Raw genomic sequence first — 21,832 nt, forward strand, 5'->3', positions numbered from 1 at the left:
CAAAGATAGGTAATCACGGTACCTACCTGTCCGGGTTATCACGAAGATTAAAGAAGTCAGTGCCTGTAGAACACAATATCTGCAAATCCACCCTATATTCACTCCTATAAGCCTTATCAAATTCATGGATTTTCCCTAATTCTATATCAACAGGTACGGGCCATTCATAAAGCCTCAAGCCACTTTCAGCAGACCAAACGTGGTGACTTTTATAGCAGATAATGTGTTCTACCAAAGCTTCTACAGGCCAGAACCTAAACCAAAGCATGTAAATAAAAGAACCAACCAAACCTGCAAGGAATCACAGCTGGCTGCTTTATGACCCAAGCAAAGACCCTCAGAGCCAAAGAAGAAAGAGCCACCTTTGCTATGAAATCCACATGAAACTGTTAATGGGATTTATGAAAAGGGAGAAAACTCACAGCAGCTAATTCATTCCCTGCAAGATACTGTGATGCATTCAACAAGGTATCACTGTGGAAAGAAAGGGCTGAAAGCTCAGCATTGAAAAAGAAAGGATTTAATTATCTGACACGTGAGCGATTATAGTGCAATTCCTGTTCAAACAGAATTGCGGCTAAATGCGGCTATTTACCTATTCAAATCACAAACAAAACCATCTTCAATAGGATCATTAAAAGAAGGTGTGAAACCCTAGGGAAAAACTCCTCAGAAACTGCAAGGATTTACAAAGGTTGGATATTAAGCTCTAAATATATACATAAAAATTTTAGAATTGCAAAGTTTCTGTTAAGGCTAAATAAAAAGGTTGTCACTTTCTGAAAAGAACAATAAATGTAACAACAGGGTTAAAAATTCACAAAACAGAAATGCATTTTGAACAGTTGGGGAAACCATCAAAAATACAGATAATCTTAGAATGAATGTATTTTATGTTAACACTCTTCAGAGATACATTTTTAAAAACCTGACATTCCCTTAAGTATTAATTTTAGGCTTACTGACATAATCAAGACAGTTTGTCAAATGTTCGCTATCTTTCTATCAATTTATATGCGGTCTTAAGAAACAAATAGTCTGAAAAAGAAACTGTTCCCTAGAAAATAACACAGGAGAAAAGCCAGGTAAGCTTGGGTTTGGCAATAACATTTTAGGTACAACATCAAAAGCATGATCCGTGAAATAAAAAGTTGATGAGCTGGACTCAATTAAAATGAAAACTTCTGCTCTGTGAAAGACACTTCTAAGAAAATGAAAAGAAAAAACAGACTGGGAAAAAAATCTTGGCAAAACACATACCTGATAAAAGACTGGTATTCGAAATATGCAAAGAACTCTTAAAACTCAACAATAAGAGAGTCAATTAAAAAAGTGGGCAGAAGATCTGAACTGACATCTTACCTAAGAAGATGTATAGATGGCAAATGACTGTATGAAAAATGTGCTCAATGTCACATGTCATTAGGGAATTACAAATTAAAACAACAATATGATACTATTACATATCTACTAGGATAGCTAAAATTGAAAAAAACAGACAATGCCAAACGCTGGTGAGAACATGGAGCAACAGGAACTCTCATTCCTTGCTGGTGGGAATGCAAAATGGTAGAGCCCCTTTGGAAGAGAGCTTAGCAGTTTCTTACAAAACTATACAAACCCTTACCATGTGATCCAGCAACTGCACTACTTGGTATTTACTGAAATGAGTTGAAAATTATGTCCCCACAAAAATTTGCCCATGAATGTTCATAGCATCTTTATTTATAATTGCCGAAACTTCAAAGCAACCAAGATGTCCTTTAATAGGTGAAAGGATAAACAAACTGGTTATCGCACTGTAAAATATTATTCAGCAACAAAGAGAAATGAGTTTTCAATCCACGAAATGGAGGAAACTTAAATGTATATTGTGAAGAAATAAGCCAGTTTCAAAAGGCCACATGTTGCATGATTCCAACTATATGGAATTCTGGAAAAGGCAAAACTATGGAGATAGTAAACAGATCAGTGGTTGCCAGGGGTTTGGGGGGAGGGACTGATGAATGGGTGAAGCACAGGGGGTACTTAGGGAAGTGAAGCTATTCTGTATGATACTGTCATGGTGGATACATGTAATACCTCTGTGAAAACCCATAAAACTGTAGAACACAAGAATGAATCCTAACGTAAAGTATGGATTTTACTTAATAAGAATATATTAATGTTGGTGCGTCAGTTGTAACAATGTATTGCACTAATGCAAGATGTCAACAATAGGAGAAACTGTGCTGGAGGCTGGGGGGATAACAGGGGGATATATGGAACTCTGTACTTTCACTTAATTTTTCTGTAAATCTAAAACTTCTCTAAAAAATAATGTCTACTAGTAAAAAAAAAAAAAAAAAAAAAAAAGCAGGAGAAAAGGGGGAAAAAAGAAACTGTTCCGAGTTTCCCTTAGACAGATATTTTGCTGACACCAGAGAATACTGACATACAGAAAAATAAACTTGCTTTCTTAGCCATAGTGTAACCACTATTCAGAAAGTCAACAGGATGATGGAATAAGGGGCTGGAGGGAAAGAGCAAGGAGCAGAGGTCGTGGACCAGAGGAAGGAAGGAAAGCCCTAGGGGAGGATGGCAGGGGACAAGTGGAGTCTCTCCAGTTTACCTCGTTAGTTCCAAATGTGTCAGGGTTATCAGGGCACTAAAATTCTAACTTGATGGCTGACGATAATTAAACAGAATGAGTTGGCAATATTTCAATCCCGTTCTCCCCCTGTGTACCACAGGTTTATCGTGTGACAACCTGTCATTATTACCTGCCCACTGTTCACCTGGAACCAAGAGGAAAAATTAATGGGCATATTAGCATTCAAAAGGAAACATAACACCCTAAGAACTTTCTATCTCACCATGCCATGCCTGGATCTGTCAAAGGTTTCACCACCCCGGTGCCCGTGATTAAAAATGATCCTAGAGTTTGAACTTCATAACTTGAGCTGAACCGAGTCCTCTCCATGGTTCATTTAAAATGTCACCCATGAGATAAAAGTAACTATGTAGTTTTCATTGCATTTGACTTGAGGATAATATTTTGAAGATGTGCTTTCCAGAAACTAGCAGGCTCTCTACAAATATGGGTTTCAAACTACACGTCAAATTCTGCCATTTATTCTGATGGCAACCCAAGGGACATACAAGTCATGTTTCTTTTTAATCCTCTTACATACTTAATAATGATCTTGAATAACAACTTGTGTATTTTCATTTAAGTTGGCCAATGTGCATTGTATATACAAGGGATTGTGCCAAAATACTTTTTCAGGTCAGCAAGTCATTCACTTAATTACACAGCAAACAAATTTTAAGGATTTTCTCGAGCCAGGGACAACTCCAGTGCCAGGAGTTGGGCATATAATACTAAGGAAGACACAGTACCTGCCCTCAAGGTGTCACAGGGGAGCGTGAAAAGGGGAGTGACATAAAACATCCTGCTGATTATACACATTGTACGAGGAAGGCTGGTGGTCATGAACCCAGTGTGTTTTGGACTCAGGAGAGCTGCACATTCCCCAGGGCAGGATCCGCTTTCATAAGGAATTATTTCCCAAGTGAAGAAAACAATGACATTTGACAAGAAACACAAGAGTTTTTCTAGACAAAGGGAATTCTCTAAGCCTTAGATCATCTTTAGACTCTAAGAAACCAAGAGCATGAAAAGAAGCAAATGTTCAGGATTGAGAAAGAGGTAGGTGAAGAGTAAAAGGGGGTGAGGCCAAGGCCAGAGGCTTGTGGGTTTTTTTTTTTATGCTAAGGAGTTGGGGCTTTATTCTCAGAAAGATTGGCAGATGCTAAAAGGATTGCAGCAGAAAATGGTTTCAAGATTTACATTGACCTAGGGGGGCTTAATGTTGCCCCTAACTTGACTAAACTTTAGACAGGTTTCTCCCTTTTCATAGAGTACTTACTTTAGAAGACTCTGAATTATAAATTCTTTCTCTGCCCCTTTGAGAGGTAAATCTTCTCCCAGCCTTCTGCCAGTTCTACAACCCTGGACATCTTTCCCAAAGACCCAGAACCCATCCCTTTGACATGTAATCGTTCACGGAAGACACTGCTCCAGTTCCTAGTCTCTATAGGTAGCTAATAAGTGACAATTTGCAAACACAGATAGCCTAATCAAATGGCTCAAGTCCTCTAGCACTTTTCCATTTGCTCACCCCAGTGATTGAAAAGTCTCCCGCCTTTTGTCACAGCAGAGTTCACTTTCTCTTCCCCATTGCCACCGTCTTGACCCCGACTGCAATAGTCTTGAATAAAGTCTTGCTTGCCTGTTTAACTTGTCCATGTGACTTTTCTTTGACAACATGTTAGAAAAATCATTGGCAGAGATGTGGAAGGCAAATTAGTGGAAGACAAGGTGAGTGGCAGGAAGGTGAGTTGGGAAGCTATAGAAGTAAATGAGATGAGCAATGCTGGAGTCTGGAATAGAGGAAGACAATAAAGATAAGGGATAGACATGTGGGAGATGTTACGAATCAGCTCCATAATGAATTGGATGGTGAGAGGGAAGAGAAACCAGGGTGATTCACAGATGTTCAGAGTGGCCACGGCAGTTACAACCTTCTCACACACTTGCCTGACACCACAGTAGACAGTGGCCTGCTGAGCTGGAGAGAGGGAAGGAAAACCAAAAAGGCGGGAGGGGGGCGGTGGGAAGGGATAGGTGATGGAAATGATATAAAAGTGGCCCTTGGAAAGATGGTTGATAAGAAGCACTTACAAATGCCTCAAAGGCAATTGATAACACCTAAAATATCTGAAAGGGATTTCAGAGTTAGAATATTGTTACAGGCAGAATTGGGGAGAGAATATTCTCAAGCCTGGAGAATGAAGAGCAGGTGGAGGAAGCGGGGGCGGGGGGGGGGAAGGGGAGACTGTAACTCCCTAGACATCCCCCCAAGGCCCAGACCACATCATCTCAGGAACTAAGAGTAATCGATCCTTTTCTTCTTATCTTTCCAATCATCAGCATCTAGCACACGATGAATGGAAAAGCATAAATGAGAAAGAGAAATCCAGGAAAAACACATTGAAGCTGTGTTCTGAACAAAGATGAAAGGAGTCAGAGGGAGAGTGCAACCCGATCACAGCTAATATGCTTAACATTGCATGAGTTTTCTTTTTTCCTACTTTGGATACATTTGGTTCATGCACTACCAGTAATAAAAGAAGAAAAGTAAAAGCAAAAGGTCCAATACTATCTTCTAGTAAATAACAGAAACCAAAGGTCCAGGTCAACCAGTTCTAGAAAATGTCATCATCTTCCAAGTTAATCTGAAGGTTTACTAACAATGATGTAAAGTTCTATTTTTGATGAAGGGAACTCCATTACAATGAGGATTCCTAATGTCACATACAATGGAATTCTAGAACAACAAAATGATTTATAAAATTCCTTGGAGTGCACTCCCAGTGTTAAATGTGATAGAAGCAATTAACTGTAAGGTTCTAGAAGGCACCTGACAATGGGCATTAGAAAACAATATAATTTTTGTCCAGGTACATTCATTAGGAAGGTAATACTCGCAAAATTCCGAGATACAGGGAAGAGCCACCACTGACAATGTACTGCCAGTGCTCTAGTATTTGGAAGGGAGATAACAAGCACTTAACAGTGACATGGAAATCTTGGCTACATGGGTTGGCCAGACAAATACCTGTGAAAGTCAAGGTGAAATACTGTGTCCAAAAGCAAAAAGATTCATGACCAGACCCAGAATTTAGTTAAATACTATACTCAAAATGTTGTTTAGAGGGCTTCCCTGGTGGCGCAGTGGTTCAGAGTCCGCCTGCCAATGCAGGGGACGCGGGTTCGTGCCCCGGTCTGGGAAGATCCCACATGCCGCGGAGCGACTGGGCCCGTGAGCCATGGCCGCTGAGCCCGCGCGTCCGGAGCCTGTGCTCCGCAACGGGAGAGGCCACGACAGTGAGAGGCCTGCGTACCGCAAAAAAAAAAAAAAAAAAAAAAAAATGTTTAGAGACACTGGTTCAATTCTCTTTCACAATTTTAACATCTTACTGTCAACTGCACATGGAGGTAATGGGCAAGGTCATCGACAGATATTGGAGAAACATTCAGTCATGCAGCTCTGAATTTGAGCTGATTGGATACATGTGAAGAATCATAACAGAAGATGTCCTAAAATCTGTTATAGGGGCCCAAGTCTCTTTGTGAAAGCAAAAAGAGTAAACAAATTATATACAGACAACTGCCGTGTAGAGATGTGAACGAGGGCAGTCTAAAGAAAACACAATTCTAGCACCTGATAACCAAGGGAATGCTTTAATTCTGCTTATCAGTGACTCCAGAAGAGGGGCAGTGGATCAGTGATTCGGGAAGCCCAGTAAGTATTAAGAAAGAGTGCTTTCCACCAGTATGAACTATGAAAGGCCTGACGCTTTTATTCACATAACTAGCAAATAAAATTGTGGTTCTAAATTATTCTGCAAAGAGGTTATTTTCAGACCAGCACATATTTCTGTCCTTTGCTCTGTTCAGTTCAGTATCTTTACCAATAAGTTGGATCGACATATAGAATAAGTATCCATCTTGCTGAGGATCAAAATCTGGCGTTATCTCTGACTACAGTGTTCGGCTAGAAATAGCCTGAAATTTATATTACCTTGCATTTAGATTTCCAATTTGAATTACTCAAATTCCAAAAGGAGAATATTTGGCTTGATAGTAGTTCAGGGCAGACAGAACCTTTAAGAAAAGGTCAGCATTAACATTTTAGGTTTCCATTTTCCTCAGCTCATTCTGAGGCACCTAAAGAAAGTAACTAGCTTACATTCCAATTCCCTGAATTTGGAATAGCAGGGAGGTCAGGCCAAAAGATGCAAAGAGAGAAACTCGGAGGTTAGTGATACATGAGCCTAATTCCTGGTACCTAGAACAGTGCTTGGTACATAATAAGTGTTCAATAAATAGTTGTTACATGAAGAAGGGAATGGATGGACTCAAAGATTTGGGTGTGTGGGTGGTTACATCCTGGCCTTTTAGTTCAAGAATCAGGTGCCGAGTTACGCAGACAAGATGGTGCTTTCAGCACAGATGTGCCCCCCGCAGATCCATGATGGGATGGAGGCCCTCGTTCCCTCAGCCGCTGAAAGTGCTGGCTCTGCTGACAGCTCAGCTGAGCCCCTCTCTCAGAAGGACGCAACCGCACTCACGGTTCACTTCCTCCCAGGGAACAGCCTGAACGATCTCCAATAACCCTTGCCTCAGTTGGGACAATTCTAAATGGCGATCCCAGATCCAGATGTCCCTGTGGGAGTGCTCTGCTGCAGTCGCCTCACAGCTCAGTCTGTCCCTCTGCCCACTGCTACTCCTCGCTCTCCACATCCACCGTTCCCTCCTGGAGAATCTCCAGTAAACCTCCTAACACGTACCGTTCCCTCCTGGAGAATCTCCAGTAAACCTCCTAACACATAAAGCTCAAAAGTCTCAGAGTGGGTTTCCCAGGGAACACAAACAAGAACAAGAACTACGACCCCAAATTCTTTTTTAAAACACATTTCTGTAGCATGGACATATATACACTACCAAATGTAAAATAGCTAGCTAGTGGGAAGCAGCTGCATAGCACAGGGAGATCAGCTCGGTGCTTTGTGACCACCTGGAGGGGTGGGATAGGGAGGGTGGGGGGGAGACACAAGAGGGAGGGGATATGGGGATATATGTATACGTATAGCTGATTCACTTTGTTATACAGCAGAAACTAATAACCATTGTAAAGCGAGTATAATCCAATAAAGATGCTAAAAAACCCCACATTTCTGTAAGTGCACAGCTATGTCTTTACAAAGCAGGAGGGTTGTGGTTAGAAAGTGTACTGGATTAGGAGAGCGGAGATGTAAATTCTTACTAAAATCCTGTCGCAGCTACGTGAGCCTGTGTGAAGCCACCTTTGTAAGTGTCCCTCTGCTGATGCCTGCGGCCAGTGTATGCGACAGCCGTCCGTAAGCTATGAGGCACTAGGCGGACACTAAGTGTTATTATTTATTATTAAACGTGGTGTTGTGACTTTGCAGTGGCTAATGCCACATCAAACACGCATTAACATAAAGAAAGAAAAAGTATCAAATCTATGCAAAGTTCTTAGAAGAAACTCTTCAAAAAGAAACGTAACAACCATTTGAGTTCATATCCCAGAGCTGGCAAACTGGGAAGGTAACAACAAACCGGACTAGGTTGGTACATAAGCAGTGAGAATTAGTCATTATTTTGTGTGTGTGTGTGTGTGTGTGTGTGTGTTGTACACAGGATAAACCAACAAAAAGGAAAAATGTTCCTTTGGGCAAGACTTAAGAATATACCTGCAATTGATGGTTCTCATTACCCAAGGCTAAGTTTTAACAAGGAAAGAAGAATACAATGACAGTATGAACACTTCAGGCTATTTCCTTGTCTGAGACCTAACTAACATCATTAGCATCTAATAAAGCACAGCTCTGGAATCACTTCTTATTTTCTTGTACACAAAGCAAGGCTTTGGCTCATAAACAGAATTAGATAATGAAGGGGATTATATTAAAAATAAGATCATTGTCCTTCAGCCTAATATTCCCCTGGTATCTGAGTCTTGGAAGTTAGCAAGACAAGGAATGCACTCGTGTATAAGCCAAGAAGACCCCCAGGAACTGACAAGTCAGGGTCTCCATGCTTACGAAAAAATCAAGGAGCTCAAGGTTCCAGATTTAACGTGCTGCTCAGCAATTCCTCCCAGGCCACTCACTGTCTCACTCTTCAAATGGCTATTTCAAACTTTCCCTTTTCTTTTTCCCTGAACACGGATACACTTCCCTTCCCTACTGTTAGCTAGTAACGCTTGCTCCTTGTGTCACTAATAAAAGTAATCAGAATAGAACTTCTGCTTCTCCCTGGTACCAAATCCCCCAACCTACCTGCCTCTGTACCCACTCCTCTGCCTTCCCTCCCCGTACTCTCGGGGACTGTCCCCACCCCTCCACTGTGCACTGGACCCCATCTCCACCTATCCAAAGGCATTGCTCCTGCAGCTGGCCCCTCTCTCCTGAATCAAGTTCTCCCTTTCTAGTGGACTGTCCCATCGGCGCGCACACCAGCCTACACAGCTGAACTAGCTTACAAATTTAAAAAAACCCAACAACAAACCTCCCTTGATTCCACATCCAGCCCCCATTCCATTTCTCTTCTTTCCAGTTAAACATCTCAGAAGGGCAGTCTATGTGGAATCGCTTCCTTTGGTCCCATTTGCACATGAACCTACTCTATTCACCTTCTTCCCTCTACAACCTCTTGTGAGGTTACTAATAACCACCCTCTATCCAAATCCAATGACCAGTTCTTAGCGTGCATCTCCCTCCACCTTCACAGAGCATTTGACCTAGTTGTCACTATTCTTTTATAAAATCTTCTTCTTCTCTTGGCTTCTGACCAGCAAGCTCTCCTGTTTTTTGTTTTTTCCTAGCTCACTCAGTGCTTCTTGGTCACCGCTGGGTCCTCTACATCTGCCCCAACTCTATGCACCAAGTTGCTGAGCCCAAAACCTCAGAGGCATCCTTGAATCACCCTTTCCTCCTACGCAGTGCAGCTAATCCATCATCTGATCCTACCAGCATTACCTCCAAAACAGATCCAAAGTCCAACTGTTTCTCCCCAACTCTGCTACTTTAACTCCCTCAACTTCCAGCACACATCTCACTTGGAATATCATGTTAGCCTTGTATCTGGTGCGCTGATTTTTACTTTCACAACCCAGCAGTCAATTCTCCACTCAGCAGCCAGAATTATTCAGAATAAATGCAGACATGTTATACTCCTTCTCAAATAATTCCCGGAACTTCTCATTACATTCTGAATAAAACTTAAAGCCTCTCTATGGTCTACAAGCCCCCTCCACGTGCCAGCCCTTTCCTACAACTTCAAAATGACTTCATACCCTTCTCCACCCAACTAACCAGGTTCCAGCCACATGAACTTCCCTATTGTGCATTAAATAGTCCAAGGATGTTTGCACCACAGGGCCTTAGCACCAGCCACTCTCTCTGCCTAGGGACACCCTTCCCTCAGAAATCCAGGTGCATACTCAACCTTTACTTTTAGGTCTCTGCTTAAATGTTACCTTTTTAGAAAGTCTCCCCCTGATCACCTTATCAAAACTAGGATCCTTTGTCACTCTTGCGTTATTTCCCATTATAGCACTTACTGCTCTATCACTTATTCACTTGTCTATCTCTCCAAATGGAGTATAAGCTGTATGAGGGCAGGCACTTTTCAGTATCCCTGTCAACTGAAGTAGTACTAGAAATATGGTACGCAGTCAACAAATACATGGATTTACGAACAGAAGATTAATTGGGGGGGGGGGTGTAGAGAAAGATCCAAAAACAGAAAATTGTCCAACAAACCAGAGTCTGGTAAATTAAGGTAAAGTCAGTTTAAATACAAAAAAGCATTTGAAATAGTATTGTGAAAGATTTAAAAACAAGTATGCTATTAAAAATATTTTATAAAAGAAAATAACTACTACCTGGAAGAAATAGGGAGCATAGTGATTAAATAAGTATTCAGAATGTCAGGTCCTTAGAATTTTCCTTAAGTTTCTTGGGCCTCAGTTGCTTTATATATAAAATGGGGATAACCATGCTACCTAGTACACAGAGATGTTGGGAGAATTAAATTATATGATATGTGTAGAAATATTAAGACATTTGCTAGCTCACAGTAATAGTACAATATGCATTAACTACAGTTATTTTTATTTATCAGCATTACATTTTCATTAAGGATAAATACAAGATACAGACAAAAGATAGGGGAGAACAGTAAAGGAAACTAAACACAAAACTCTGAGTAAATGTCAACTCAGGAAAATAGAAGTAAACATAAACACTTGCAAAGCAATGGACAGTGCCCTTCAGAGGACAGACTGACATCATTTAACTCCTCAGACAGATTTCAAACGGATCGCCTACCTCCACCAAATGGAGGCCTAATCTCTACTGAATGGCCCTGTTGTCAACTTGTTAGGATGGGGAAAGGTTCAATTTTAGATGAAGCAATCGATAGGGGGAAAAAAATCAGTGTTTTTAGCAAACTCACGAAGCAAAACACACTTAACACGTTCTGATGCTTGCAGTCATTACAATAAATGATGTTGGAGCTTTAAAAACTTTCCTAAGTAAACATGTCAGGAGGAAAATTTTTAAGTCCTATGTCATTTCTACAGGGCTAAACGTTTATTACCGTATAGTAGACCCTGAGGAAATATAGAGTTTAACCACTGCATTTAGCAGATAAGGCAACTGAAGCCTGAAGACGGTAAATGCATTGCCCAAGGTCATTCAACTAATTAGCGCATTGCCCAAGGTCATTCAACTAATTAGCGGTTAGATTGGCTTTTGTCATGCTTGCTTATATATTCCATCCCTTCCTTTGGTTATTTAAATGTTTACTAAGAAAACAGATACATAGTGTTTCCTTAGTCCTATCATAATCCTCATCAAATGAGAAAAAGCTCATTTGATGAGCTTTTTCAGGGATTATTTATGCTTTTCTTTTGCCACCACTGTTTGCTCAGAGTAAGCACTCAATAAATGTGTATTGAATAAATGACACTGAAATGTTCCATGTCCTGGTTTCATCGTTCAATGCCTAGCATCTAGGGTGATAGCCAACATATAACTGATACAAATGTACAGTTTTTGGAAGCATGGATTCATGCATGAGTGAATGGCTCCACCATCTTGGCATGTTTATCAAAGGCAATTGAGTCATCCATAAAAACTGAAAACAATAAAAAGAAAATGCAATGATCCACACCCCCCCATTCTGAAGATGAGTGAAACACGGTGATTCACTTACAAAGAACAGCACAGGGAAAGTAAAAAGACAGGAACTTTGCAGTGGAGAAGCCGGGCAAATACAACCTTAACGAAGAGATCAGCTTACCATCACAAGCATGTCATGTGGGAATCAGGTAACCCCTGATATGACGGGATGGGAAGGGTACTTCGCCTCTGCAGTATTCTTTCTAAGAACCTACAACTCCAGTCTAATTATGAGTAAAACAACAGACGAAGCCATAATAGGGGCTATTGTACAGGTCGCTGGCCTGTATTCCTCAAGACAATCAAGGTCATGGGGGTGGGGGGTGGAGGAAAGACTGACAAACTGTCAGAGACCAGAGGAGACTGGGATTCGTTAACAGTAATGAAGCATTATCAGTTTCTGTGGCAAATGTACTATGGTATAAAATGTTTAACAATGAGAAAAAAGGGTAAGAGGTACGTAGGAACTCCTAGTAGTATCCTTGCAACTTTTTTGCAAATCTAAAATTTTTCCAAAATAAAGTTTATTTTTAAATATTCCATGATGGACAGCAGATGATGCACTTAAGAAATGTATAAGGACTTAAGAGAGGGAGTTTGCGGATATCTGACCAGATCACTAAATATGGGTTTCACAGGTGTAAATTCCTTGCCATCGTAGCAGTCTCTTGTACTAGCTGACACAATAAAAGTAAATCAAATGATTACTCATATTTTCTTTCCGTAATCTTTAATATATACTAGTGTTTTCAATTCTATTTCTGAAAGTGAGAAAGAGAGTTGGAGGGTGGCGATGGTGTGTGCAGTTTGGTGAGAGGATATATATAAAAAAAGGGCAGCTGCTCTGACCCTGGCTTGTGGACTTGCAGATTGAAGGGCAATGTCATAGCAGTGTCTTTTGGAATAGCAGCTCCAACAATCACAGCTACCATTTTGGGAAGGCTTGCTAATGTTGCCAGACTGTGCAGCGGGGCTTTCACATACAACACTACATGTAACCCTCAGCACCCTACGAGGCTGCAATTATAGTCTCGTTTGAGAGATGAGAGATTTGGTCCTCAGTAAAATTACTTTGTCAAGGTTGCAAGTGAGATTCAAACACAAATGTTTCTGACGCTTCTACTGAGTCATTAAACAGAAGACAAGGAAATTCCATTAGGACAACTGCCTAAATATCTAATTAGCCACAATCATTAGTCTTAACCAGATAATAATATACTGAGATATTATCCACTATATAGGTACACTAAATTGTAAATGGCCAGATTAATATCCATGGTGCTGAGATACTGTATGTAAAAGGGCTGTTGAACACTGTATTTGATATACAACAGATGTTAGCAATGCCCCCCACCTTTATAGGCTACATCTGTTTTCAATTAGTTCCAAACTGGTTTTTACTTTTCTGCTTTAGGCCCTAGACTCGTATGAATTATCATGGCCACTCAGAAGTGCAGAGTAAGCTGATACCAGAGTAAAGTTTAGCCAGTTTACCAGAGATAGAGTTACATCTTGGCCAGTATCAAGTCATTCCAAATATAAACATGTATGTCATGTGTCAGTGAAACTCTTTTGTACTTAGAAATATAAGAAATTTTAAAAACTGATTACCCTTTGCCTAGACTATATGATTATATGCTTTATTAAGAACTTATTTGTATATTCATTCTGATTATGAGAGTGAGTTTCTGCTATAATTATTATAGATTTACTTGAAGAATTTTTTTTTAATATGGCTACTTTCTCCTCATGTTCTATTTCAAGTTGAATAGACTTTCCTCTCTTGGACCACATAACCATTATCTTGAGGATTAATAATTCATAAATCCAGTGAAAAAACTATAACTGTTTTAAGCAAGTCTGAAATTGACCAATAAGAGCAGAAGGAGAGAAAGACTAACCCTCTCTGTGTTATCATTTTAGAGGAAATGCCGCCAGGTGAGTTGGGGCTAAATGGAAGGGAGACAGGAAGTATTTAAAATACTATAGCCATCTTTCTCTCTGCCAAAATAAATATGGCGATGAAAAGGGCTGCCCTCCCGTAATTACCACGGAGTCCTGCCTTACAGACAGAAGCAGGGCTTTGTAGGACAACAAACATCTGAGCTTGTAATCTAATGTGAATAATGATCCAGACACATGAGCAAGATTCTATTAAATGGTGAAGGAGAACAGCCACGTGCTGCCTGGATGAGTCACTTGGTGTACCATCAAGAAAGGGAACTAATTTTTTGAACCCAGGAATGCAGGACCTGCTCTAGTTCGGACTTGGATGTTGACAATAAATGAATGACCGAAGAGGACTCACCCGCTTTGTTCTTCCAGGATGCAGGTCAGAGCACATTCCTAGAGTCCCTTTCATCTAGATGTGTTCTCTCTATTTCATGTCATTAATGCTTCAGAAACGACCCCTTTTGGCATGCACTGCACATTGGGACTTGAACCGGTTTTTGCCTTTATCCTCAGTTTGAGCTGTCGGCCCTCCCATGAATCTGTAGTCACTTGCAATTTGGAGCCGGGGAAGAAAGGGTGAGTGTGAATAAGTCCATAAACCCCCAAGGACAGACTTTCCTGAGCAACCACAGTTGAGAAGCATCATCACCATATATTAACTGTAGAATGACTGAGCTGGCTGCTTTTACTTCTAATTCATATGTTGTTTTCCTCAAATCTTTAGAATGAGATAATGCTCTGATTCCCTCTTTGAGAGTTTCTTTGTTCTTCTGGGTCCCAAAAGACATGGCTGAATTTATTGGACTTATATCAAGTCACCTCCCCCAATTTGATATAAGAAGTTTCCTCACATAGATGTTTTATCACATAAGAGATGATAAGCAGAGTACTTGCCAGGAAATGTCATCTTGTAAAAACTCAAATCACAATTACCTCTGGCAATAGTGGACAGATAATGCCCCAGAAAAGATAAGAAGAGGTCATTGAAATCCACAGATAAGCTTCAAATCTCATTTCAGCCAAAAATTTCAAAAGCTTCCCCACTCCTGAGTCTCCTCAGAGTTGACAGTAAGCTGCAAAATATTACTGGCTTGAGATCCAGTCTCTTTTTTAATTTTTCAAACTTGTAAGCTATTTGTTTAGAAGTTTGTAAGAAAAAGAACACAAAACACCATTCTTTTATCATTAGTAGCCTCTAAAAGTCAGTTTAATTTACACTGTTTGCAATCTCCCATTGCAAACGTATAGGTCCACCACCTTACGGTTAAATTAGATTTTGTGCTAGTCTGGCCCGCATGATCTCATTTACATTAGAAAATATAATCTGCCATTGGCAGAAGGGGGAAATGCAGAGGCTCAGGGAATTGTTCCTCCTCCACCTCAAAGCATTCCTACCAAAGGGAACAGGAGTGAAGGATGGAGCGAGAAGGCTGGGGAGAAGCTGAAGGATACTGATGTTTACGGAAAAGGATGAAGAGGGTTGAGGGAGCTGAAGCAGTGAAAGGATGGAGAGAGAAATTCCATACAGGATGCCCTGGTAGGTTTAGTGCCTGAGTTACGGGGGAAGCGGATCCTTGCTCACTGTCACCTCCAGATCTGAAAGTCCCTGCCCCACCCTGAGACTGTCCCTGGATTTCGGGACTTCCATCCAGTACACCCCACTACAGATCACAGGTTCAGGAATCAGAGCTCAGAAATGTGCCCCCTACTCCACTCCTGCCAGTTTTAACTATTTTCATCTTCTACACCTTCAGGCAGGTCCACACTTGGGGCCAGTTAGGGTTTTCGTTCATAAAACCCTGGTTCTCTACAATGCTCCCTTCTCTCTGTTGGCATCCCTGCCTGTGCGCTTGGACACTGGCCCTCATCTTCTCTGCCTTTACTGCACTTGACTACTGGCCCCCACAATGAAGAAGGAACCGGGAACCCTAATATCCAACACATCTGTAGAGTCTTAACTGCTTCTGGCCGATGTTCCCCAGTTACCTCATATATTTTCATGGTACAGACAAAGATCTAAAATAGTGACTAGGAGGTAAAAAATGCCCAATAAATATGGAATATTGAGCAAGGTGAACTAACAGTTATATATATTTAAAGAAGCATATGGAAAATACGAACATTGAAAAGGAATTTGTGTGTTGACTCAACTTAAGGTTTCAGAAGCACTGTCACCTCATGAATGACTCATTTTACCCTGACATTTACTACGCTGTGGGCCTTGCTTTGACGTCATACAATCACATAACAGCTAGAAGTAAAGGACGTGTCTTCCCAGATAACTCTGTCACGCTGGCATGAAGAATGAGGACAGTATTTGGTAATACAGCCTCCAGGAAGAGACGTGTGCTGTCTCAAGAATTTTCTAGATGTTACTATACCATGTTGTATCACCATCATTCTGCTCTTCTCATTTTAGGTCAGCCTGGGAACTAAAATGGTTCATAAACCAAGAGACCCTTACGTGGCATCAAGAGCAGAACTAGTTTATTCTGATTCCCTTTTCTAGTTCCACCTTCTTCAGCCCACAGAGCGTCACCTGGGGTTCCCATGTTACTACACTTCCCTTCATTTCTTTAATCATGACTTTCAGACACAAGATGAATCTATCCATCAAACCAAGGAGGACCAAGAAGCTGAAAACAGGCTGATCCCGTGATATCCATTAGGCACTTCCAACTTACAAGCTTCCCGGAGCTTCTCTTTGTCATAGTGGAATCCTTCATAGTCTTGTAAACTGATTTTGTTCACCCGGATCCTCAGACGGTCTGGGACAGACTGGGGACTGTAAAACAAGAACCGCATGGTCAGATATCAAGGAGAGAATGGAACTGGGAGTCATATGCACCTGGACGGACTAAAGGCAATATCATCTCTTCTTATGAAGCAGAAAGAGTTCACATTCAAACCAGAATCATGGGATCTTGATGAGAATACAGCAATTATCTGGAGAACACTTCTCTGCAAACCTCAAGTTTCTGGAACGGAGGTAAGAACATGGGAATAAGCAGAAAAAGCTTCTGGAGCCCACTCATTTTTTTTTTTTTTTTACTAACTTATTAAAAACTCCAATAAGATTCTGTGTTCAGTTCCACGATAAATGAGATGCAGCTAATCTGAAGTGCTGAGAAGTGGTGTAGAGCTGGAAAGAACTGCTTTAGCAAATATGCCCATAACAGCTTGGCTCTCAGAAGAGACAGGAAAACATAAAAATCAAACCAAGAATCCAGAAAGCACGAGGCTGAGAATGAAATGGCCCCACACACCTCGAACTCCCTGGGGCGCTTCTCAGTCAAAGCCAATTACAATGAATGCTGCCTGTGATGGTGCCACTGAGGACCCCAAAATGGACGAAAAGTGTTAAAACACGTACAACGTGCATTCTTTAGGAAGAGAAGGAAGTATTCAATTCATTTTAAAGGAATTCAAACTGGTTCAGGATAGATAGTGAACAATTAAAAGGGGGTCGTACCAAACTTTCTGAAGCATCCCATTCACCCTCAGAAGGCTTTTACCTGGATTCCTTGGACGTTTTTAACTAATATTTTCCAAATAGTTTAATCATGGGCATTAGTCGAGGGAAATAATTTGATCTTCATCATCACCACTATGGAAGAGTACATTTATTCAATATGTTAATATAACACAATCCCCATTTGTCTTTATTGCTTCTCCTTATATTATGGGGTAAAAGTCCCCATTGACTGAAGCAGCAAGAATAGCATTAGTCCTCAATTCACTTCAGGAAAAGAAAGAAAGAAAGGAAGGGAAGGAAGGAAGGAAAAGAGAGAAAGAGAAAAAGAAAAAAGGAAGGAAAGTCGAGAGAGGAGGAAGGGGCGGGAGAGAGAAGAAAGAGGAGAAGGATGGATGGAAGGACAGAGTGATACTTTAAAAATATTGGCAGGATACCTCTACCCCAACCTCAGACACACATGCACTCACACACACAATTTCGCTGCAGCTCTGGAAGAGGGAGAAATAATTTTAATTTCATTCTCTTGTCTAAAAACTCATTTTAGGGCAAAGTGTAACAACTCCTTCATACATACTCCAACTTAACAGGCACTGGTGAATAAAACTGACATGCGTACGTTGGGATGGAAGATGTGGTTTAAAGCACATTTGTGAATGAGCAGAACAGACCTTTAATATCACACGTACCCACACCGCCATTTACAGGTAGGGAACATGAGATTCAGAAAGGTAAAGTGATTTTAAGGTCACAGAGCTACTAAGTGACAGAGCTGGGAACAGAGTCTTGGACTCTTCATTCATCCCTTTTATGCTCCTTCTATTATACGATGCCAAGAATCCCACAGATTGACAGCAAAGCCATAGAGCCCAGATTAGCAGAGTCGGACGATCCCTACGTGATGCTCAGACTCTTGGTCAATGAACAATCGACAGGGGGGCTGGCTAAGTAAACTGTTGGTACAAACAGGAGAACGCGGGGCAAATATTACAAATGAGTGCCTACCTTTAAAAGAAAATCTGAGTACAATATGTTGTTAAGTGAAAAAAAAAGTCATCGAAAATTACATATGGCATAATCTCCTTCACGGGAATTGTGGAATTTAGGAGTTTATAGAGAAGTGTCTGAAGAAAATGTTCAGTAAGCTGTTTGAGATGGTTACCTGTACATGGGGGGATTTGGGGATTATTTTACACTGAGTATCATCATTTTTAGAAAAATAACGCAATTATTTTAAAGGTACATCAATAAGTAAATCAATGGTAACTCAGGGCAAGAGTAAAAGTAAGGATTATATCAGTGTTAGGTGTTAGCTGTAAGTAGATAGGAAAGAGTTATTAACAGAGTAACCACACACCGTTCACACCAAATGCTGATTTTGAAATTAAGAGGGGCCTGATCTTTTTTTTTTTTTTTTTTTTCCGGCTGCACCACACGGCATGTGGAAGCTTAGTTCCCCGACCAGGGATCCAACCTGTGTCCCCTGCAGCGGAAGCGCGGAGTCCTAACCACCGGACCTCCAAGGAACTCCCAAGAGGTGCCTGATCTTTTTAATGTCAAGTTCACTCCAGTGAACTGCAAAGATTATAATTAGCAAACACTCTCCTGCAAGCGTAGCAGGTAAAAGGGAGGCTGGAAACATAGAACGCGGTGGCCCATCATACCCTGTAACAGGAGAAGAGAGAGGGCAGAGGCTGAAAGAGCTCCGCCAAAACATTTTTTGAGGTAACAGCGGATTTAGTGGCAGTGAGCTCTGGTCCTCTCCAGTGAGCTGGAGTCCAGAGCTGGCTACAGCAGCAGCTGCCGAGTTGGAAATGGGATTCAGAGACTGACTGCAGACCGGTCCCTGCACCCCTCCTCCAGGGGGCTGCCCGTGGGCTCACCAGTGTGAACCACCTTTCTCAAAATCCAACACTGTCTGCTGTCTGTCCACACACGTCTGCCGTCCAGGTTCTCATCTGAACTCACTGATTCCCACCACACACTACTGCCCCTGAACCACAGCCTCCCACCAATCTTATAGAACTTTCCAGGTCCCCTATGAATTCATATATTATCTCACTTCATCTCCAGAATGGAAAAGAGTGGAGACTCTCACTAACCAGCCGACACTCTGTTCCTTCCACTTCCTACACAGTCACTCTTCTGCTCTCATCTCCCATCTTCTCCCAACAACCTGCAACACATCCCACTTTCCCACCAGTGGCAGCTTGCTTAAAACCAGCCTTCTGACTAGGGTACCTGGTATTTGGCCTGCTATCAAATGGTGGCCCAGATCAGGCCAATCAGGAAGGTTGAGGACATTCACCCAGAGGGTCCCTGATGGGTAATCCCTTTGAATTACTCTGGACCCTGGTATAAAGAGTAGGTACAGGAGGCAGCTCAGCAAAGTGGTTAAGAGCTCAGACTCTAGGTCAGATGGACTGGATTGGACGTAAAGTTCTTCCAGTTATTGGTTAATCAGGACACTGTGCTTCAGTTTCCCTATAGGAAAGGTGGGGATAATAACAGTATTCACCTCACGGGGATGTTATAAGAATTAAGTGAGCCAACACAGGTGATGTGCTTAGAAAAATGTCTGGCACATTGTAAGTGCTCGATATTAGGTATTATCGGTATAGTTATTATTCTGAAGTTTGTTCTTTCAGGTAAGGTTCTGCCTAATAAGCACCAGCATCTGCTGCTGCCAGGTATTGGAAGGAGCTTAGGGCATATGCAGGAACTCCCTAGATACTTCTAACAAGCTGCTGGGCTTCCTCCGGGGGCAAACCGTCTAGCCTGGCTGGTGTCATGATTCTCCTGGATCTTCTCCCACTTGGTATTTTACAGGCCAAGTGATAACATGAAAACAGACAACTAGAACATGGGGGAGAAAAGTGCACAGAGATTAAATGAAAGCCAAGTAATTCGATTGTGTCCCTTGATGGCAAAATATGTTAGTGTCCCATTAATGGCTGACCGGAGGTGAAGGATGACAAAGCTTTTCCTTGGACTCCGGGGAACAGCAGTGCCATTAGTTTTCTAAAATTAAATTTTGCCAAGAAAGTTAGCAGAGCATAGAAGTGACTAACAACCTGGTAAAAATGGATTTGCCTTTGTGCCAACTTCTACCCCAAGCTACTCTATACTAATTTAAGCTCTGTATCAGGGGTTCTAAACCTGACTTCCATGGAACCCCTCAAGGTCCCTAAAAAGGACTCAGCGATCAGTGAACGTCCTTTAAAATCGGGACAATGGCCCCAATCTGTCGCCTTCTCATGAATTTCCTCTGAAACATCAAGAATACATTCCTTGTGGAGAGTGGAAGTTGATGGCTCTGAACTTAACTCCCAAATATCCTCATCATGACTTTCTCAAGAACCGTAATAAAAGCACCTCTCGCTGAAGTCACTAACAGGGGCCTCAGAATCTCCAGACTGTACCTTCTCTCTCCACCTGTGCACACCTGTTACCTTGAGATGCTGGAGGGGGCGGGGGGTAGGTTCAGAGCCATCAAGACAACTCCCTGAACACAACTTAGATCTAATTCTCCTCATTCTCTGCTACCCTTTAGTTCCTGCCGATAGATTTTTTTATTTGACTCTTCAGAGACTTTCAATCCATTAGTGTCAAATTCCTTCCTCATGCCTCCAACCTTCTTCATTCTTTCAATCAATTTCTTTACTACACGTTGTCTCTCACAGACTGATAAAAGACTCCTCTCATCCCAGTCTCCTATGTACAGACACCCCTCATGGATGGAAGGGACGAGTTGGGTGCTTTTGTTCCCACTTCCAGACAATTAACATCACATAATCCCTTCTTCTCATTGGAAACACAAATCACCTGGCAGTAACACCACTTAACCTTAAGACAATACAGCACAGCGCATAAAGCAGAACGCAGAATCAGCAAAATCTTAGTTCCAATCTGAACTCTATCAATTAACACACATTTGACATTCAGAGCGCTAAAGTTACCTTCTCTAAACCATTTTCTGATCTGAAAATTGGACTGATAGGAATATAGTGAGAACTGAATGAGAAGATGCATGTAAGGCAGTTAGCACACTCCTGTAAATAGTAAGTTTTCAAGTATAATGTATTGTTATTTTGTTACTATTATTAGCATCTTGATGCGTCTTCAATTTCCACAGGCCTTTTTAAAAAACTCAGTCCTGAATAGTAATATCACAGCAGAAGCCATAGTCAGAGCTCTAAACAGGAGTTAGTAGATCTCAAACCTTAGCAGGATTTGAGTCTGCTGACATGGGTTGGGAGACAAGGTGCAGAGTTACGTAGCCATCTATCGTCCGTTGAATGAGAATGCAAGTGGGGACTGTGAATGTTTGTAAGATATTCTACTTAAAGATATTAAGGATATAAATCCTAATTCACATTACAGAGGACATCCTTAAAGCTGTATAATTATTCTACATTTTGTACCTTGAAAAAGTCCTGTTTTAACATTTCTTAAATGATTCAGTGTAAGACTCACCCCTAAACCACTGTGTAGACTCATCGGTTTTTATGACGAACTGTAATTTAACTGGGCCTTTGTTACTCATATATAGAGTTTTCCTTTGCAAGGTAGAAAAGCATCACAAGT

The 21,832-nt window shown here is 41.3% G+C and overlaps 1 protein-coding gene across 2 annotated transcripts in view; it reads right to left on the reverse strand.

Annotated features, from left to right (window-relative positions):
• The window catches only part of DGKI (diacylglycerol kinase iota), a 447,265-nt gene that overhangs the window by 103,608 nt on the left and 321,825 nt on the right, over positions 1 to 21,832 (reverse strand). For both annotated transcript variants that reach the window (XM_060020018.1, XM_060020017.1), the window contains one exon: positions 16,458 to 16,558. In XM_060020018.1, the coding sequence (XP_059876001.1) occupies positions 16,458 to 16,558 (101 nt within the window). The remainder of the gene's footprint in view (positions 1 to 16,457; positions 16,559 to 21,832) is intronic.

This window comes from Delphinus delphis, chromosome 9, assembly GCF_949987515.2.
Source record: "Delphinus delphis chromosome 9, mDelDel1.2, whole genome shotgun sequence".
NCBI classification, from domain to species: domain Eukaryota; kingdom Metazoa; phylum Chordata; class Mammalia; order Artiodactyla; family Delphinidae; genus Delphinus; species Delphinus delphis.